General features: G+C 28.8%; 1 protein-coding gene across 1 annotated transcript; it reads left to right on the top strand.

Moving 5' to 3' along the window:
• Positions 1–520: 520 nt before the first annotated feature.
• LOC124935806 (agamous-like MADS-box protein MADS4) lies at positions 521–4,134 on the top strand. Its single transcript, XM_047476232.1, has 8 exons — positions 521–739; positions 2,160–2,238; positions 2,350–2,417; positions 2,519–2,618; positions 2,700–2,741; positions 2,834–2,875; positions 3,010–3,140; positions 3,824–4,134. The coding sequence occupies exons 1-8, from the start codon at positions 555–557 to the stop codon at positions 3,906–3,908; spliced, it is 732 nt and encodes a 243-aa protein (XP_047332188.1). The 5' UTR covers positions 521–554; the 3' UTR covers positions 3,909–4,134.
• The last annotated feature ends 10,860 nt before the right edge of the window (positions 4,135–14,994 follow it).

Genomic DNA, 14,994 nt, shown 5'->3' on the forward strand with positions numbered 1-14,994 from the left:
GAGAATGACTAAGATATAATGGGTGATATCTGAGTCTCTCGATAATTCTTGTAAGGTTTAAAATTGGACAGACACAACAAATATAATCGACCTAAATCATTGACTTATTTATTATCCATATTATCTTTTAAAGAGTAATTTGATTATAAAATATTAACCTACTTTCATTAACCTATTCAATAGATACAATATCACACATAACACATTATTATTATTAAGTTTCTAAGATTCTTTCTAAAAGGCTTGAATTTTGGTTACCATTCTCATATTCTTTTTCATAAAGATGTACTATTTAAATAAAATTATATTTATTTAATAGGATTAAAATTTTGATAACTTTCTTATAATCTACACTAACACATGAGCTTGGTAACCAAATATAGCCAATTCATCTTGCCTTTCTTAAACTTAAGGTTTTTCAAAAAAAAAAAAGTATATATTATATATAGTAGATAAAAGTGAAAGAAATATAGAAAAGTAAAAGAGAGGTTACATTGTGACAATATATATAGAGAGAGAAGAAGAAAGAGAGAAAGAGAGAAAGAAAGAAGAAGATGGGAAGGGGTAGGGTTGAGCTAAAGAGGATAGAGAACAAGATCAACAGACAAGTAACCTTTGCCAAACGAAGAAACGGTCTCTTGAAGAAAGCTTATGAACTTTCTATACTCTGTGATGCCGAGGTAGCTCTCATCATCTTCTCCAACCGAGGAAAACTCTATGAGTTTTGCAGCAGTCCCAGGTTAGGTCTCATTTATCATCGTGTGTCTGTGTATTTGCGTGAAAACTCGAACTCATAACCCACTTTCAGTTTTTAAAGTTTACAAACTCAGCTACGAAGTTTTAATAATTTTTTGTGGAAATTTTTTTTTGTGTATTTGTGTGAAAAATAAGTTTGTTGTTACATAAAGACGACACCTATATTGAGGTTTTTAATAATGAAAAAAAACTTATAAAAAAAAAATAACAATGAAAGTTGATTTATTGAAGTAATTCCTATTATTTGTAGTGGGTAATTCAACTTAATTGAACATTTTTTTTTATTATAAGTTCATTCTAAACATTAACAGTTTAAAAATAAATTAGGACAATAATTCTCATTTTTTTGTTACTAATGAAATTTGGACAATTATACTTGGCATTATAAAGTATATTTAATTTTACTAAAATATTTTAACAAATTAAATTTGTGTTACAATAATCACATAAAAAAGTAAACTAACAAACTAAATTAATAATTTTAAAATAAGTAATCAAAAAATAATGGGGTCCCAATGTTGGAATAATTGTCGCTTGGACTACTATAGCTCCGGTTTCTATTGTTACTCGAATCGACCAAGATCTTGTCAGGGTAGACCTTGTCAGGATAAGCATCTTGGACTTGTTACAATTGTGAGCAAATTGGTAGAATGTTGCAATATGTTGTTGGTGCATCAAGTCATACCTATTCAAATTGTTCTTGGTCCGTATGGGAAGAAACATCGGATAGGAATAGAAAACTTAGGATAACTATGTGGATTCGCCTAAGTGGGAAGAGAAACTCCGAAGCGAAGAAAAATATGTTCTCATTTATCTTTAATTGATGCTTTTAGTTACAACACCACGAGATAAATGAAGACATGGAAAAGAACGTGGTCATAACCAAGTTGAAAGGAAAGAAAGGAGGTCAAATATGAGAGTAATTATGAATAAAGGAAAATGCGCAACTCGAGAAGAAACAACATATCCTTAATTTAAAATTCATCGATTAATTATTTGAGGTCTCAATTTTAAATAATTTTGACTCGCGGTAAAAGATAAAATAAAAAAATCGCGGATTTACGCGAAATCTATACTATTTTAAACATTTTCACAGGCTTTAGTATATATTTGAGTCTCATTTTCATCTTGTGACTCACATAATTGTCTTTCATGCATTTTATATTTTTCATTCTAGCATTATGCTACATGTTTTCAATTTGTAACTTTTAGATCTGTAAATGATACAACTGTACACTTAATTCTAATTTATTATATGTAGCTTTATTTTAAAAATAATAATAATAAATTAAATGAATGATGAATATAACATGAAAATATTAAAGATCTAAACTAAAATTATATAAAACTATATCCTTTTTGTTGAAGTGTCATAAATGATTCTTTGAGTTGAAATAATGCAGCATGCTGAAAACACTCGAAAGATATCAAAAGTGTAACTATGGCGCACCGGAACCAAACGTTTCGACTAGGGGATCTCTGGTAACATTATTCTATTTTGTTTTCTATAAGTGAAACATATATAGTTAGACTTAGTATTTCATTTTCATTGAACCATGTTCTCAATTTTTGAAATATTTGTAATGGTTAAAGGAATTGAGTAGTCAACAAGAATATTTGAAACTCAAACAACGCTATGAAGCCCTACAAAGAACCCAAAGGTATAACGAGAAGTTGTTGACTTTTTACAATTCAAGAAACTAAATATACCCTATCTTGGAATTTAAACTCATTCTAGGTTTTGGCCTTCCTAATATGTTAGGAATCTTTTGGGGGAGGATCTCGGTCCTTTAGACGGCAAGGAACTCGATGCAATCGAAAGACAACTCGACGCGTCATTGAAGCATATCAGATCAACACGTGTACATATACGATAACAAACTTCTACTTCAATATTTATCATTAACCTAACTATTATAATTCCTTATTATTATATTTTGTAGACACAATATATGGTTGACCAACTCGCGGACTTGCAAAGGAAGGTAAATAATATATCATTTATAGTTTCAAAATAATCACTGTAAAGTATTGAACCGATCTTAATTCTCATTTCGAAAATGATTCATTTTTATAGGAGCATATCCTCAATGAAGCAAACAGGGCCTTGAAACAAAGGGTAAATAATATATATATATATACATCAAATTATCAGTTTTTTATTTATCAAATTGAACTATTATTATAAATCATGATATTTTATATTTAAAGTGAATTAATTAATTTGGGGGGTAATAATGGAATAATTTTCAGCTGTTGGAAAGTTCATTCAATTGGATGCAAAATGGGCCAGATGTGGATTATAGTGGGCAGGCTATTCAGCCCAATGGAGATGCCTTCTTTCATCCATTGGACTGTGAGCCCACCTTACAAATGGCAATGGGGTAATTACCTCAATCTATTTTTCCTCATAAATTTTTATTTGATTTTGGAATATTTTTTACTATAATAAACAACATAAATAACATAACCAATCTACAAAATGAAGGAATTCTAGTAAAATGAAATTATAGTTTGTAATCTTTATTTTACTATTTTGTATCTTTAAAAATAAATGGTCCATATATAATTAAAAAAATTATAATTTTAAATATCATTCCAAAATGATTGATATGATAGAACCTAAATTTAAAGCTGAAGAACTAGTTTTGACTATTTGAAATATAAATATAATGAATATTAAGTATTAAGTCTATATATGTAGAAAAATTGTTGTATTAAATTCAAACTAAAACAAACAAATAAACACATACCTTTACTTTCAATGTTCAAAGGATTTATTTATCAAAGATTTGGATTGATTTTTTTTTTCAATATATATAAAAATATATCTTAATTAAACATATATTCATAAAGTTATTTATTTACGACAATTTTCTCATACAAATCCATACTCACAGAAAAAAATGTTTCACGAAGTGTAATTTAGTGACAAACATAAACATAAGTGTTTTCAAATAAATATAACAATATGTTTTCATAAATATAGCAATAACAATGATTCTACCTTTAAAGAACAACTCAAACAAGGCATTAATTAATTATTTGATGACAATTAAATGATTAGGTATCATACACATGATCATGATCCAACAATAGTGGAAGTTGCTGGGCCAAGTATGAACAACTATTTCCCAGGATGGCTGCCATGAAATCATGATTCATGATCCAACCAAGCCAATGCAGATGATTCTAATCAAATATTGGAACATATATAATTGTGTTCCTTAATTAGCTAAACATATATTCTTCATTTCTGTCTTTTTCATATGTAGAATATCTTGTTGCCACAATCAATTAGTATTACTACTGTTCAACCTCCACTAGAATATCTTCATGTGGTCTACAATGGATATCCAAGAATCCACAATCTATATATTCTTTTCCTGCAGCATGCATAATGCATGGCCCCCCTCTTGTTTTTTTACCTAAATAATTCAAGACATATATTGGACAATTTCTAAAAACCCGATTCGCAATTATATGTCTTTTATTCCAAAATGTGGATTAATTCTATATATGATTTTTTTTGTTTGTTAACTTACTAAGTATTGTGATTGTGCTCTCACACACACACATGTATTAACATTTTTTTTCATGATGGCACTTTAGGAAGGAATAAAAATTTGTCATCTATTCCACACCATAAGCTTATGGATCTTGGACCCATCAATCTATATCTCAATAAAGTAAACTAAAAAGAATAGAATCTTTCTATATAGAGTACCTAATAAAACTTCATGAAAAATAACGATTTAGATGGTTATAAATTTCCATTTTAGAATTATGCTCAAATAGGAGTGAGTAAATGAGTAAAACCAATCTGTTATGTCCGATTCGAATTAAATCCAAACTAAATGATCAAATTCATAATCCAAACTATTTTACTAATTAATATGTATCCGATATAGCTTTGATTGATTATGGTTTGGACAATCCAAACTAATATATATATATATATATATATATATATATATATATATATATATATATATTATTTTATTGTATTTTTTTTAAATGTGAACTTGAAATTATTTAATAATAATAATAATTTTTTTATAATTAATTTTTTTATTTTATTTGTATTTAATTAAAAAATGAAAAAGTGAATTAAGTATATTATATATTTTAATTCAAATTATTTTGGATTAATTGGATTATTCAAATTCAATCATAATTAAACTAAATTTAAATTTAATTTAATCCGAATTTAATCCAAATCGAAATAGATAATCAAATTTTATAATTTCGGATTCGGTTCGGATTAATCCGGCAAATTCTCGTCTCTAAGATAATCTCATTTAATATTTTCTTATTTAATTACTTAATTTTGATTTATTTTATTATTTTTATTAAAATTTTAATGTTATAATTAAAAAATTAGAATCTCAAAATAAAATAATAATAAAAAAATAAAATTGCTGAATAAGTGATACGAAAATAAGTCAAAATATATTATATTAAATTGAAATTTAAAAAAAAAATTGAAAAATGTATTTTTATTTTTGATAGTTTTGATAATTTGGATAATCCGAATTTAATCCAATCCAAACTTAATCCAATCTGATCTCAATCCGATCCGAAATATTCAATCCGAATTAGTATTTTGAATTCGGATCGGATTGGATTTCGGCTTAATCCGCCCAATGCTCACCACTAGCTCAAATTGTGGTGATTACAGATTTACAAAAGTTCTGGGTTTGAAGCGGTTAAATAATGTCATGTCTGATATGGTTTAATTAGGAACGTATTTAGGGATTAATGCTGGGTGGTGGGATTTTAAAAAAATTGAGTGGATTTTGAAAAATAAAATAAAAATTATAGATAAAACGAGTAAATAAACGTAAATTTTTTCATTTACTTGAGAATTAGATAAATAAATAGTGAATTAAATTGAAAATAAAAATTAGAAAAACATGTCATCTTTATACCGTAACAAAAAATAATATTTCGGGGGTTTGTGCTTGAACCCTAACATAGATCATTCACTCGTTAAGTATGTATGCAGGTTATGTGTTTAACTCACGAGATTAGTCGCACTACTGCGGAACTCAACTGTCTCAAAAAAACAAATATAAATAAATACAACTTTACAACTATGTATGTCATTGGCCTTGCTCCCTAGCCCATTCTGATTTCAACCTACGTTCATAAGAAAAGTGTGAGATCCTATTTTTCAAGAAAGAAATTATTGAGATATTTGAAGCCTTTTATAATATGAGATCCTATTATTCCTAAGACTAATGGACACAATTTGATGCATCACAAACAGGACATATTCTAAGGAATTTCCTAATCAAAATTGAAAACAATTTTTTTTATAAGGACTTAAATACAAAATTATTTTTTTGTCACTTAATTTAGACAGTTAGACTCTACAAATTAATGTTTTCGCTTCAATTTAAGACTTATATAGTTAAAATCAAAAATTAAATATATTTCTTTATGCAAAACTCTTGACGATGATAATTAAAATATTTTACAAGTTTCAAATATATATATATATATATATATATATATATAATATGATAGGATCAGTGTAACTAATAAAGACTGGGGTTTGACTATTAATGACAACTCACGATAAACGATTCGATTTTAACTCTGTTAGAAGTTAAAATATGTTTCTATTCTTCGCAAATCCTTTGAACTCTTGAAACGGTTTCAAGGGCAGAAGTGTTCGTCGGATTTGAAGCTTTGAACCAATGAAAGATGAAGGACTGAAAGTAAAGAACACAAAAGGTTGTTTATGGATGTTCGGAGCAAACTCTCCTATGTCACCCCTTCTTCCACAACCAGAAGGATTCACTAAATTCATTTAATCAAATACAATTTATTAATCTATCTGAACACTCTATTGAATAGAACAACCTCTGTTCAACTTACAATATTAAGAACAATATTCTCCCAGCTAGACAGTTTCGATTCTTTCTCTCTTGAACTTGGAAGATGATAAAAATCAGTAAGTGCAAGAGTAAGCTTGTGAATTGTAAAAGTGAGCAAAAGCAACCGGTTATTCGGCCGTTGTCCTTGAGCATCTATTTGTAGTAGAAGAACATCAACGGTCGAATCTTATTCATTGAACACATGGCAAGCGTCCATTGGAAGGCCGTCCAAAGGACAAGAGTACAACAGACTCTGAGCAATTGGAACGTGGCCATACTGAACAGATAGTGCGTCGAATATCCTTTCTGATATTGTCTTGTACTAGACAAACCATTGGAAGGACATATGTGTATGTGGCGTTCGTTCATTTGATGCAATTAGTTGGCTTGTCAGACTGTACAGGAGTGAGTGGAGCAGAGTAGCAGACAACTAGTTGATCGTAGGTAGACATATGCTAACTTCATACGGCTGCTGAAGCGAGGCATTAGACGTGCTCCATTAGACTACCTAGTCTAAGGGAGTTAGACGTCAACGTCTAATAGTGTGTTCCATTAAACCGACACGTCTAATGGAGTTAGACTGCAACGTCTAACTACGTATCTGTTAGATTGCACGTCTAATTACGAATCACTTTAGACTTATCTTAAGGAGTTAGACGTCAACGTCTAACTACGTTACCCAATAGACTACCACATCTAACGTCTAACTACGTATCTGTTAGACTACACGTCTAACTACGTATCTGTTAGACTACACGTCTAACTACGTAACACGTCTAATTAGCCTACTCAGACCACGTCTAAGTTAGTCAAGTCTGATGCACCTGCATAGAAACAATTAGACGGCTTAGCTTTATTCATATTTAAACATCATCAAAGCTCAGTTGTTTAATATTTCGTATTTTCTGTTAATTAACTTTTTGCATAGTTTTTCCAAATAATTTTTTCTAAGTTAATTAACTCTTCACTTAATTTTTCCGAACCTAATATATTCCCTTACCATATATCATCTAAAAAATTATCTATATTAATATTAATTCAAGATATAAATAATTTTTTTTTTATCATTTACCTTTATAATTTTTATATTTATTTTATTTATATATATATATATATAAACAATTTTAATTTTTTTTATTATAAATGCACATACCTTCATAATTTTATATTTATTTGTTACCTTATATATATTATATTTTTTTTCATTAATTTTATATAAATACATTTTATCTTTATCATACATTTTTTCACTTATATATATAATATTTTATAAATAATTTTTATGTTAATATTAAAATTAACTAATTGGTAATAAATATTATATACAAAATATATATACATACAAAAATAATAAATTTATATTTTCAAGAATGTATTATTGACTATAATATATGTTGGCGCAACTTTTAAACAAATGATAGGTATCTGAAAGTGTGAGGTCAGAATTAGTGGTTGGTTTGGTGAGCATTTTAAAGTGTGAAGTCACGAGATGGAGTTCGGGTGGTGGGTGTTTTGTCGAGTGTGAGATCGGAATTAGTGGTTGGTATGATGAGCATTTAAAAGTGTGAGGTCACGAGATGAAGGTCGGGTGGTGGGTGGTTTGTCGAGTGTGAGGTCGGAATTAGTTGTTGGTTTGACAAGCATTTGAAAGTGTGAGGTCACGAGATAAAGGTCGGGTGGTGGGTGTTTTTTCGAGTGTGAGGTCGAAATTAGTGGTTGGTTTGGCAAATATTTGCAAGTATGAGGTCACGAGATAGAGGTCAGGTGGTGGGTAGTTTGTCGAGTGTGAGGTTAGAATTAGTGGTTGGTATGACGAACATTTGAAAGTATGAGGTCACGAGATTGAGGTCGGATGGTGAGTGGTTTGTCGAGTGTGAGGTTAGAATTAGTGATTGGTTTGACGAGCATTTGAAAGTGTGAGGTCACGAGATGAAGGTCAGGTGGTGGGTGGTTTATCGAGTGTAAGGTCAGAATTAGTGCTTAGTATGACGAGCACTTGAAAGTGTTAGGTCACGAGATGGAGGTCGGGTGGTAGGTGGTTTTTCGAGTGTGAGGTTGGAATTAGTGGTTGGTTTGACGAGCATTTGAAAATGTGAGGTCACGAGATGGAGATTGGGTGGTAGATGATTTGTCGAGTGTGAGGTCGGAATTAGTGATTGGTTTGATGAACATTTGAAAATGTAAGGTCAAGAGATGAATGTATGTTAATATTAAGTTTAAGATTAAACTTAATTTTTACAAATTAAACTAATTTTAAATTAATTAAATTTGAATAATATTAATTTTATTTAAAATATTTATAAATAAATAATATTTTATATATATATTTATCCGCACGGGATTAATGTTAGTATTAATAATAATTGTTGTGGGACTTTCACCTTAGTTATGAGTTGAATATTAACTTGAAAATGTAAATAATTTTTTTTAAACACCCTCTTATAAAAAGAAAATAGATATTAATTTAAATTTAATTTGACATATATTTATAAATTTATTAAAAAATTATATATACTCTCAACTCCAAATTCTTTTTTCTAGATGACCCATTTGAAAATCATGAATGGGTTATCAATGTGTTACGACTTGTTTCGTAAGGTGTGTTTATGGGTTCTTGATCTCTAGGACCGGTGAAAATTCTATAATCAAATGGTAGCGGAAGGTTTTTAATAGAGAAATTGGGATGAGGAGATAAAAGAACCAAGGGTGAGAAGAGAAATACTTTTGGTCTATACCAAACAATCCATAGTAAATAATAATAACAAATGGGGGCGAAGTTCATATCTTCATTATTCCATTCATGGGTTTTTGGGGAAGAAATATCAGCCTTATATAGGTGATGTCTTGCCCCAGAATATTCGGTTACAACTACTTAGAAAATAACAAAATTCAGTTTGTAAAACATAAAGGGAAAGCAAAACAAAATATTAAAACAACAAACAGAAATCTGGCCAATGTGCACAATAGGACCGAGAAAGGGTGCCGAGAAAGATTATTGGAATTATTCTAGGACCGAGGCCTTAATTTGGAGACCCTAACATTATCTCCCCCTTAAAAATTCGTCGCCCTCGACGAAAAAGACCGTGGCCTGGCGAGCCTCTAATGCGCATGCCCCTATCTTCAAAGAGAACTCTTTTCTCTTGCTGTCCGGTCGGATTTTCAGCAGGTCCAGCAAGTGTTGGAATGTAAGACCGCTTTTCTTTAAAAGTCTTCGGTCTTCCAGCTCTAAAATCAGTCCTTCTTTCGGCCCAGCACGCCAGGTGCAGCAAAATGGTCATTTTTCTTCTAGGCATACTCTAGAGTGTCTTCAAACAACCAAGCCCAATCCTTTTTCCGGACCAGCAACACATGTGCAACAACATAGCCATGTCTTTTAATAACCTTCCTGGCTGGTGGTCGGTTGTTGGGTTGCTGGTTGAGCCCTTTGATTATGTGCTGGAAATTTTTAGGAGTGTCTTCCAAAACAAGTGAAACAATTTGGCATTCGTTCTTACTCTTTATTTGTACCGTGACAACAACATTATAATTATTCAAGGTCTTTTGTAGCCGGTTGCCTTGTATTATGTTGACCTGCGGCCGAGGGGTACCCTGCTGGACCGTGAATGTGTGCAAAGAAATGACATGTTCGTTCCCTATCTCAAGCAGCAAGGCTGGGTCATAAAAACCTAATTCTTGGACGGGTTCATGGACTTCTTGCTGATTAGGCGAGGCCATGAATATTTTGGATTTGCACTTATGATTGTGCTCCCAATTTTCATTGCAAGTAAACACAGGTCTTCCTTGGGATCGGTTGTCCGGTTTGTGCTCGGCCAGGCCGTGTTAACATTGCATGGTTTGGGAAGCAGCGGCGGTTCAACGTTGTACAAGAGCCTACTGCTCATTAGGGACCCGTAAGTTGCTTCTTGGGCAGCACTGACCTGTTTCAAGTTCATGCGTTGTCTCATGGGGGTGCCGTGTATCGGAAGACCGAATCGCAGCTAGAGATCCCTCTTGAATACATCACACGTCAAGGCTTCCATATGGTTGCGATTATGCAAATATGAGTCATGCCACGTTCTTACCTCTTTTGAAAAGTGAGTGCAGACAATGTCTAGTTTTATGGCATCATTCATCTTGCCCACCTTAAAGACTTGCTCGGAAAATATGAGCCAGCCCTCCAAATTAGTCCAATCAAATGCAGGAATATTAACATTTATGAGTCGGGTTGGAGGAAGGTAGTAAGAAACATTAACATAGGGTCGGGTGCGGGGATCTTGGCCATTATTAAACGCACCACTTTCAATGGCAGTCAAGTTTTTTCCAGGAGCATACCTTCTGTCCATATTTTGCTAAAAGGCATTGTGCACAGCAGCCTGTTCGGTCATGTGTTGTTGTAGGGAAGCTTGCATGGAGGCATATTGTTGTTGGGTCAGACCTTCGAGTAGGGTCTTAAGAGCATCCATCTTTGTTTGATATCGGGTTTCTTTCATTTGAGGATCGTCTTGCTCTGATATCAAGAATGTTACGACTTGTTTCGTAAGGTGTGTTTATGGGTTTTTGATCTCAAGAATCAAGTTTTTGATCTCTAGGATCGGTGAAAATTCTATAATCAAAGGGCAGCGGAAGATTTTTAATAGAGAATTTGGGATGAGGGGATAGAAGAACCAAGGGTGAGAAGAGAAATATTGTTGGTCTAAACCAAACAGTCCATAGTAAATAATAATAAATAAATGGGGGCGAAATTCATATCTTCATTATTTCATTCATGGGTCCTTGGGGAAGAAAAATTAGCCTTATATAGGTGATGTCTTGCCCCAAAATATTCGGTTACAACTACTTAGAAAAATAACAGAATTCGGTTTGTAAAACATATAGGAAAAACAAAACAAAATATTAAAACAACAAACAGAAATCTGGCCCATGTGCACAATAGAACCGAGAAAAGTTGATGAAATTATTCTAGGACCGATGCCTTAATTTGGAGACTCTAACACAATATTTGATTAATTCTTAGAAAGAAATCATCTGCTTAGTTAAAAAAAAAAACTATTTTTATTAATATAAAAATATTAGCAAATAATATTTAACTTGTTTGGATTACGATTTTTTTAGAATTTGTAGAGAATAAAATTAATTATTGATGATTATTTTAAATATCAGATTTTTATTTTTTATTTTGTTGGTAGAGAAAAGTTTTAAAATATAATAATAAAATAAAAGTTAATAATTTAAAATATATAGTATTTTAATATTTTTGTCAAATATATTAAATGATACGATATTTAATAGGACAATCAAATGATTTTTTATTAGTTTAAGAATAATCTTTTAGTTTTCAAATCAAAATAATTTATTATATCATAAAATAAGAAGTAATTAAAAATTAATTTTTTACAAAAATTCATCAAACAATCTCCAAATTTAAAGAATATACTACTTAATTTGAAGAGTCTAGTTTCATTTGAAAATATTTTTTTAATGTATGAATTTAATTTTTTTATAAACTGTATTTAAATAAATAAATAAATAGAAAAAAATACACAAAGTTATATTGCACAAATTTTAAAACGCTCTTCGACCTTGTTTGATTTTGGTTTCAATAACCCAAACAAATCAAACATTATTTTACTTTTTCTCTCATTTATCGCATCATATAAAAAAACAAAAATACTCTTTATTTTATTTATTTTAAATTATTATTATTTAATATATATATATATATATATCGTTTAAGGGATTCTTCCTAATGTTATTTTTATAAATTGAGTTATTTGAAAATAATTCTAATGTTATCTATATATATAATGATGCTTAGTTTTGAAAGTGTCTGGATTGTCGGGTCGAAAGTTCTGGTTAATTTGGATATATATGTGAGAGTAAATGAATAATTTGGTCGGATTCTAGGACAAAACAAGTACAACTCTTTAACCAACTAGGCTAATAACACTTTATATTTTAAATTCTAACACCAAATTTGATGAACACGGGACATTGTAACAATATATTTTTATCCGTGTGCATCGCACGGGAATCTTTCTAATTTTTATAAACTGAGTTATTTGAAAATAATGATTGACAATAATTTTAAGGAGATATATAATAATTTTTTTAAAAAAAAAAAACTAGATATATAATATATAGTGATAAAATAAAAAAAAATATTTTAGTATTTTGTTAAATTAATTGAGTATTGTGATGTAACATATTGATAGGAAAAATATATTTGATTTGTTTGAGTTATACCAAACATTATAAAAAATATATATTACTTACTCAAAAACATCATTCATTATTATTTTTTTGAGAAATAATTGGGAGGGAAAATTTAAGTAAGGAAATTAGAGAGGGAATAATTAGCACAATCAATATGATTGGCTTGAAAACCTAAAATAATTTTTTTCTATCTTCATTTTTTAAATAAACCTCATACCCACTTGTTTGATGTTTGATTATTGAGATAAAATCCAGTTTTTATCCTAATATTTAAATATTTTATCAATGATCTAATCATTAATTTTATCCATTTAAATATTAAAAGTACATTTTTCTAATTCACAATTCTCTCACATTCACTTTACCCTCTCAATTTAAAGGTAAATTAGTCTTATGCCTTGTTTAGATTCAGTTTTTTTTTTAAATTTAGAGGGTGAAAATAAATAATGATGGGTGGTGATTTTGAGGAGGTGAAGATTATTTTTTTTTTAAAAAACTTAAAGAGTATTGATATATATAAATAAAATAAAAAATAATAATTTAAAATATAGAGTATTTTAGTATTTTGGTTAATGAAATGAGTGATGTGATTGATTTGAAAATTGATTTTGGTTGAATTTTTTTGAAAACCCAAAAAGAACATGTTCTTAAAATTTTAAAATTTTATTTTTTCATAATTTTTATCCAACAAAGGTTTTAGGAAAAAATCAAGGTAAAACTCAAAACTCACCTCCTCAAACAAGTCCGGACTTAAAAAATAAAAATTTAAAGTTTAATTCTTCAAAAGAAATTTATGTTCCGGATTGAAGTTTTTAGAAAATTTAGAGAGAAAAAATTAGTGATCGGTGATGATTTTTGAAGGTAATAATAATTTTTGGTAAAAAAACTTAAAGGGTATTGATATATATAAATAAAATAAAATAAAATAAAATATTCTAAAATAAAGAGTAATCTGTCTAATAAAACGAGTGATTTAATTGTGAAAAATAATCGATTAAAAAATTATTTTAATAGAATTTTTTCTTAAAATCACAAAGAAAACCATCCCATACAATTTTTTACAACTATATATATAATATAATATAAATTATATTATTATTAATTAATTAAAAAATCAATTATACGTGTACAAGGAGATAAAAAAAAAGTAAATAAAGAGTATTGATATATATAAATAAAATAAAAAAATAATAATTTAAAATAAAGAGTATTTTAGTTAATGAAATGAGTAATTTAATTATTAAGAAATGATTGATTAAAAATTTTATTTTAATTAAATTTTTTCTTAAAATTGAAAATAAAAACATCCCATACAATTTTTTATAACTATATATGTATAATATAATATAAATTATATTATTATTAATTAATTAAAAAATCAATTATACGTGTACAAGGAGATAAAAAAAAGCAAATAGTAAACAGTAAAAAGCGTTTTTTTTTTAATTAAAAGTTATGGCGGTTTGGGTATCAACGTGGATAGGTCCCCACCCACACTTCCCAAGGACGAGAAAACAGTCACCACATTTTACCGTAACACGCTCATCGTACTAATAATAAATAAGAGTTATTTCAAAATAAAATTTAAATAGTTAACATAACATTTTTATTATAATAATAAAGTATCATAATAATAGCATTATTAACTATATGAATCGAACGAGAATAACGATTTCTCTGAAACTAGATACTCCATCCGAAAAAAATTGAGATGATAACCCAATTATGTAGGTCATATTAGCCGAATCAATTCAAATTTCTCAACAACTACCGAAAACTCGAACATCACCCAAATGTATGTAATGTTAGTGATTAAAATAAGTTTAATACTAATCAAACGCACTTACAAATAAATAAAGGAATTAGATAAATCAATCTATCCCACAAAATCCTTAATATTAATTTTTTATTAATGTTTTTTTATTAAAAGATGATATTTTTAACTATTTAATTATTTAATTAATCAAATAAATATCATACTTTTATTTTTTTTTTTTAATAAATTAAGTAATTATAAACCTAAATAAAATGCATTCTCCTAATTATAAAATTTTATAATCTCAAATTATTTTTATTTGTCTAATTTGTTATAATAATTTTAACTAATAAGGTAAGTCAATAAATTATAATCAAATATATATATATATATAATATAATATAT

Source organism: Impatiens glandulifera, chromosome 4 (assembly GCF_907164915.1).
Source record: "Impatiens glandulifera chromosome 4, dImpGla2.1, whole genome shotgun sequence".
NCBI classification, from domain to species: Eukaryota; Viridiplantae; Streptophyta; class Magnoliopsida; order Ericales; family Balsaminaceae; genus Impatiens; species Impatiens glandulifera.

Excerpts from the sequence above, each read along its gene's own strand:
- LOC124935806 (XM_047476232.1), top strand. The coding sequence starts at position 555 with ATGGGAAGGGGTAGGGTTGAGCTAAAGAGGATAGAGAACAAGATCAAC. Across the intron at positions 2,619-2,699 it reads AGCATATCAGATCAACACGT|ACACAATATATGGTTGACCA; the intron begins GTACATATACGA and ends TATATTTTGTAG. Across the intron at positions 2,742-2,833 it reads TCGCGGACTTGCAAAGGAAG|GAGCATATCCTCAATGAAGC; the intron begins GTAAATAATATA and ends TCATTTTTATAG.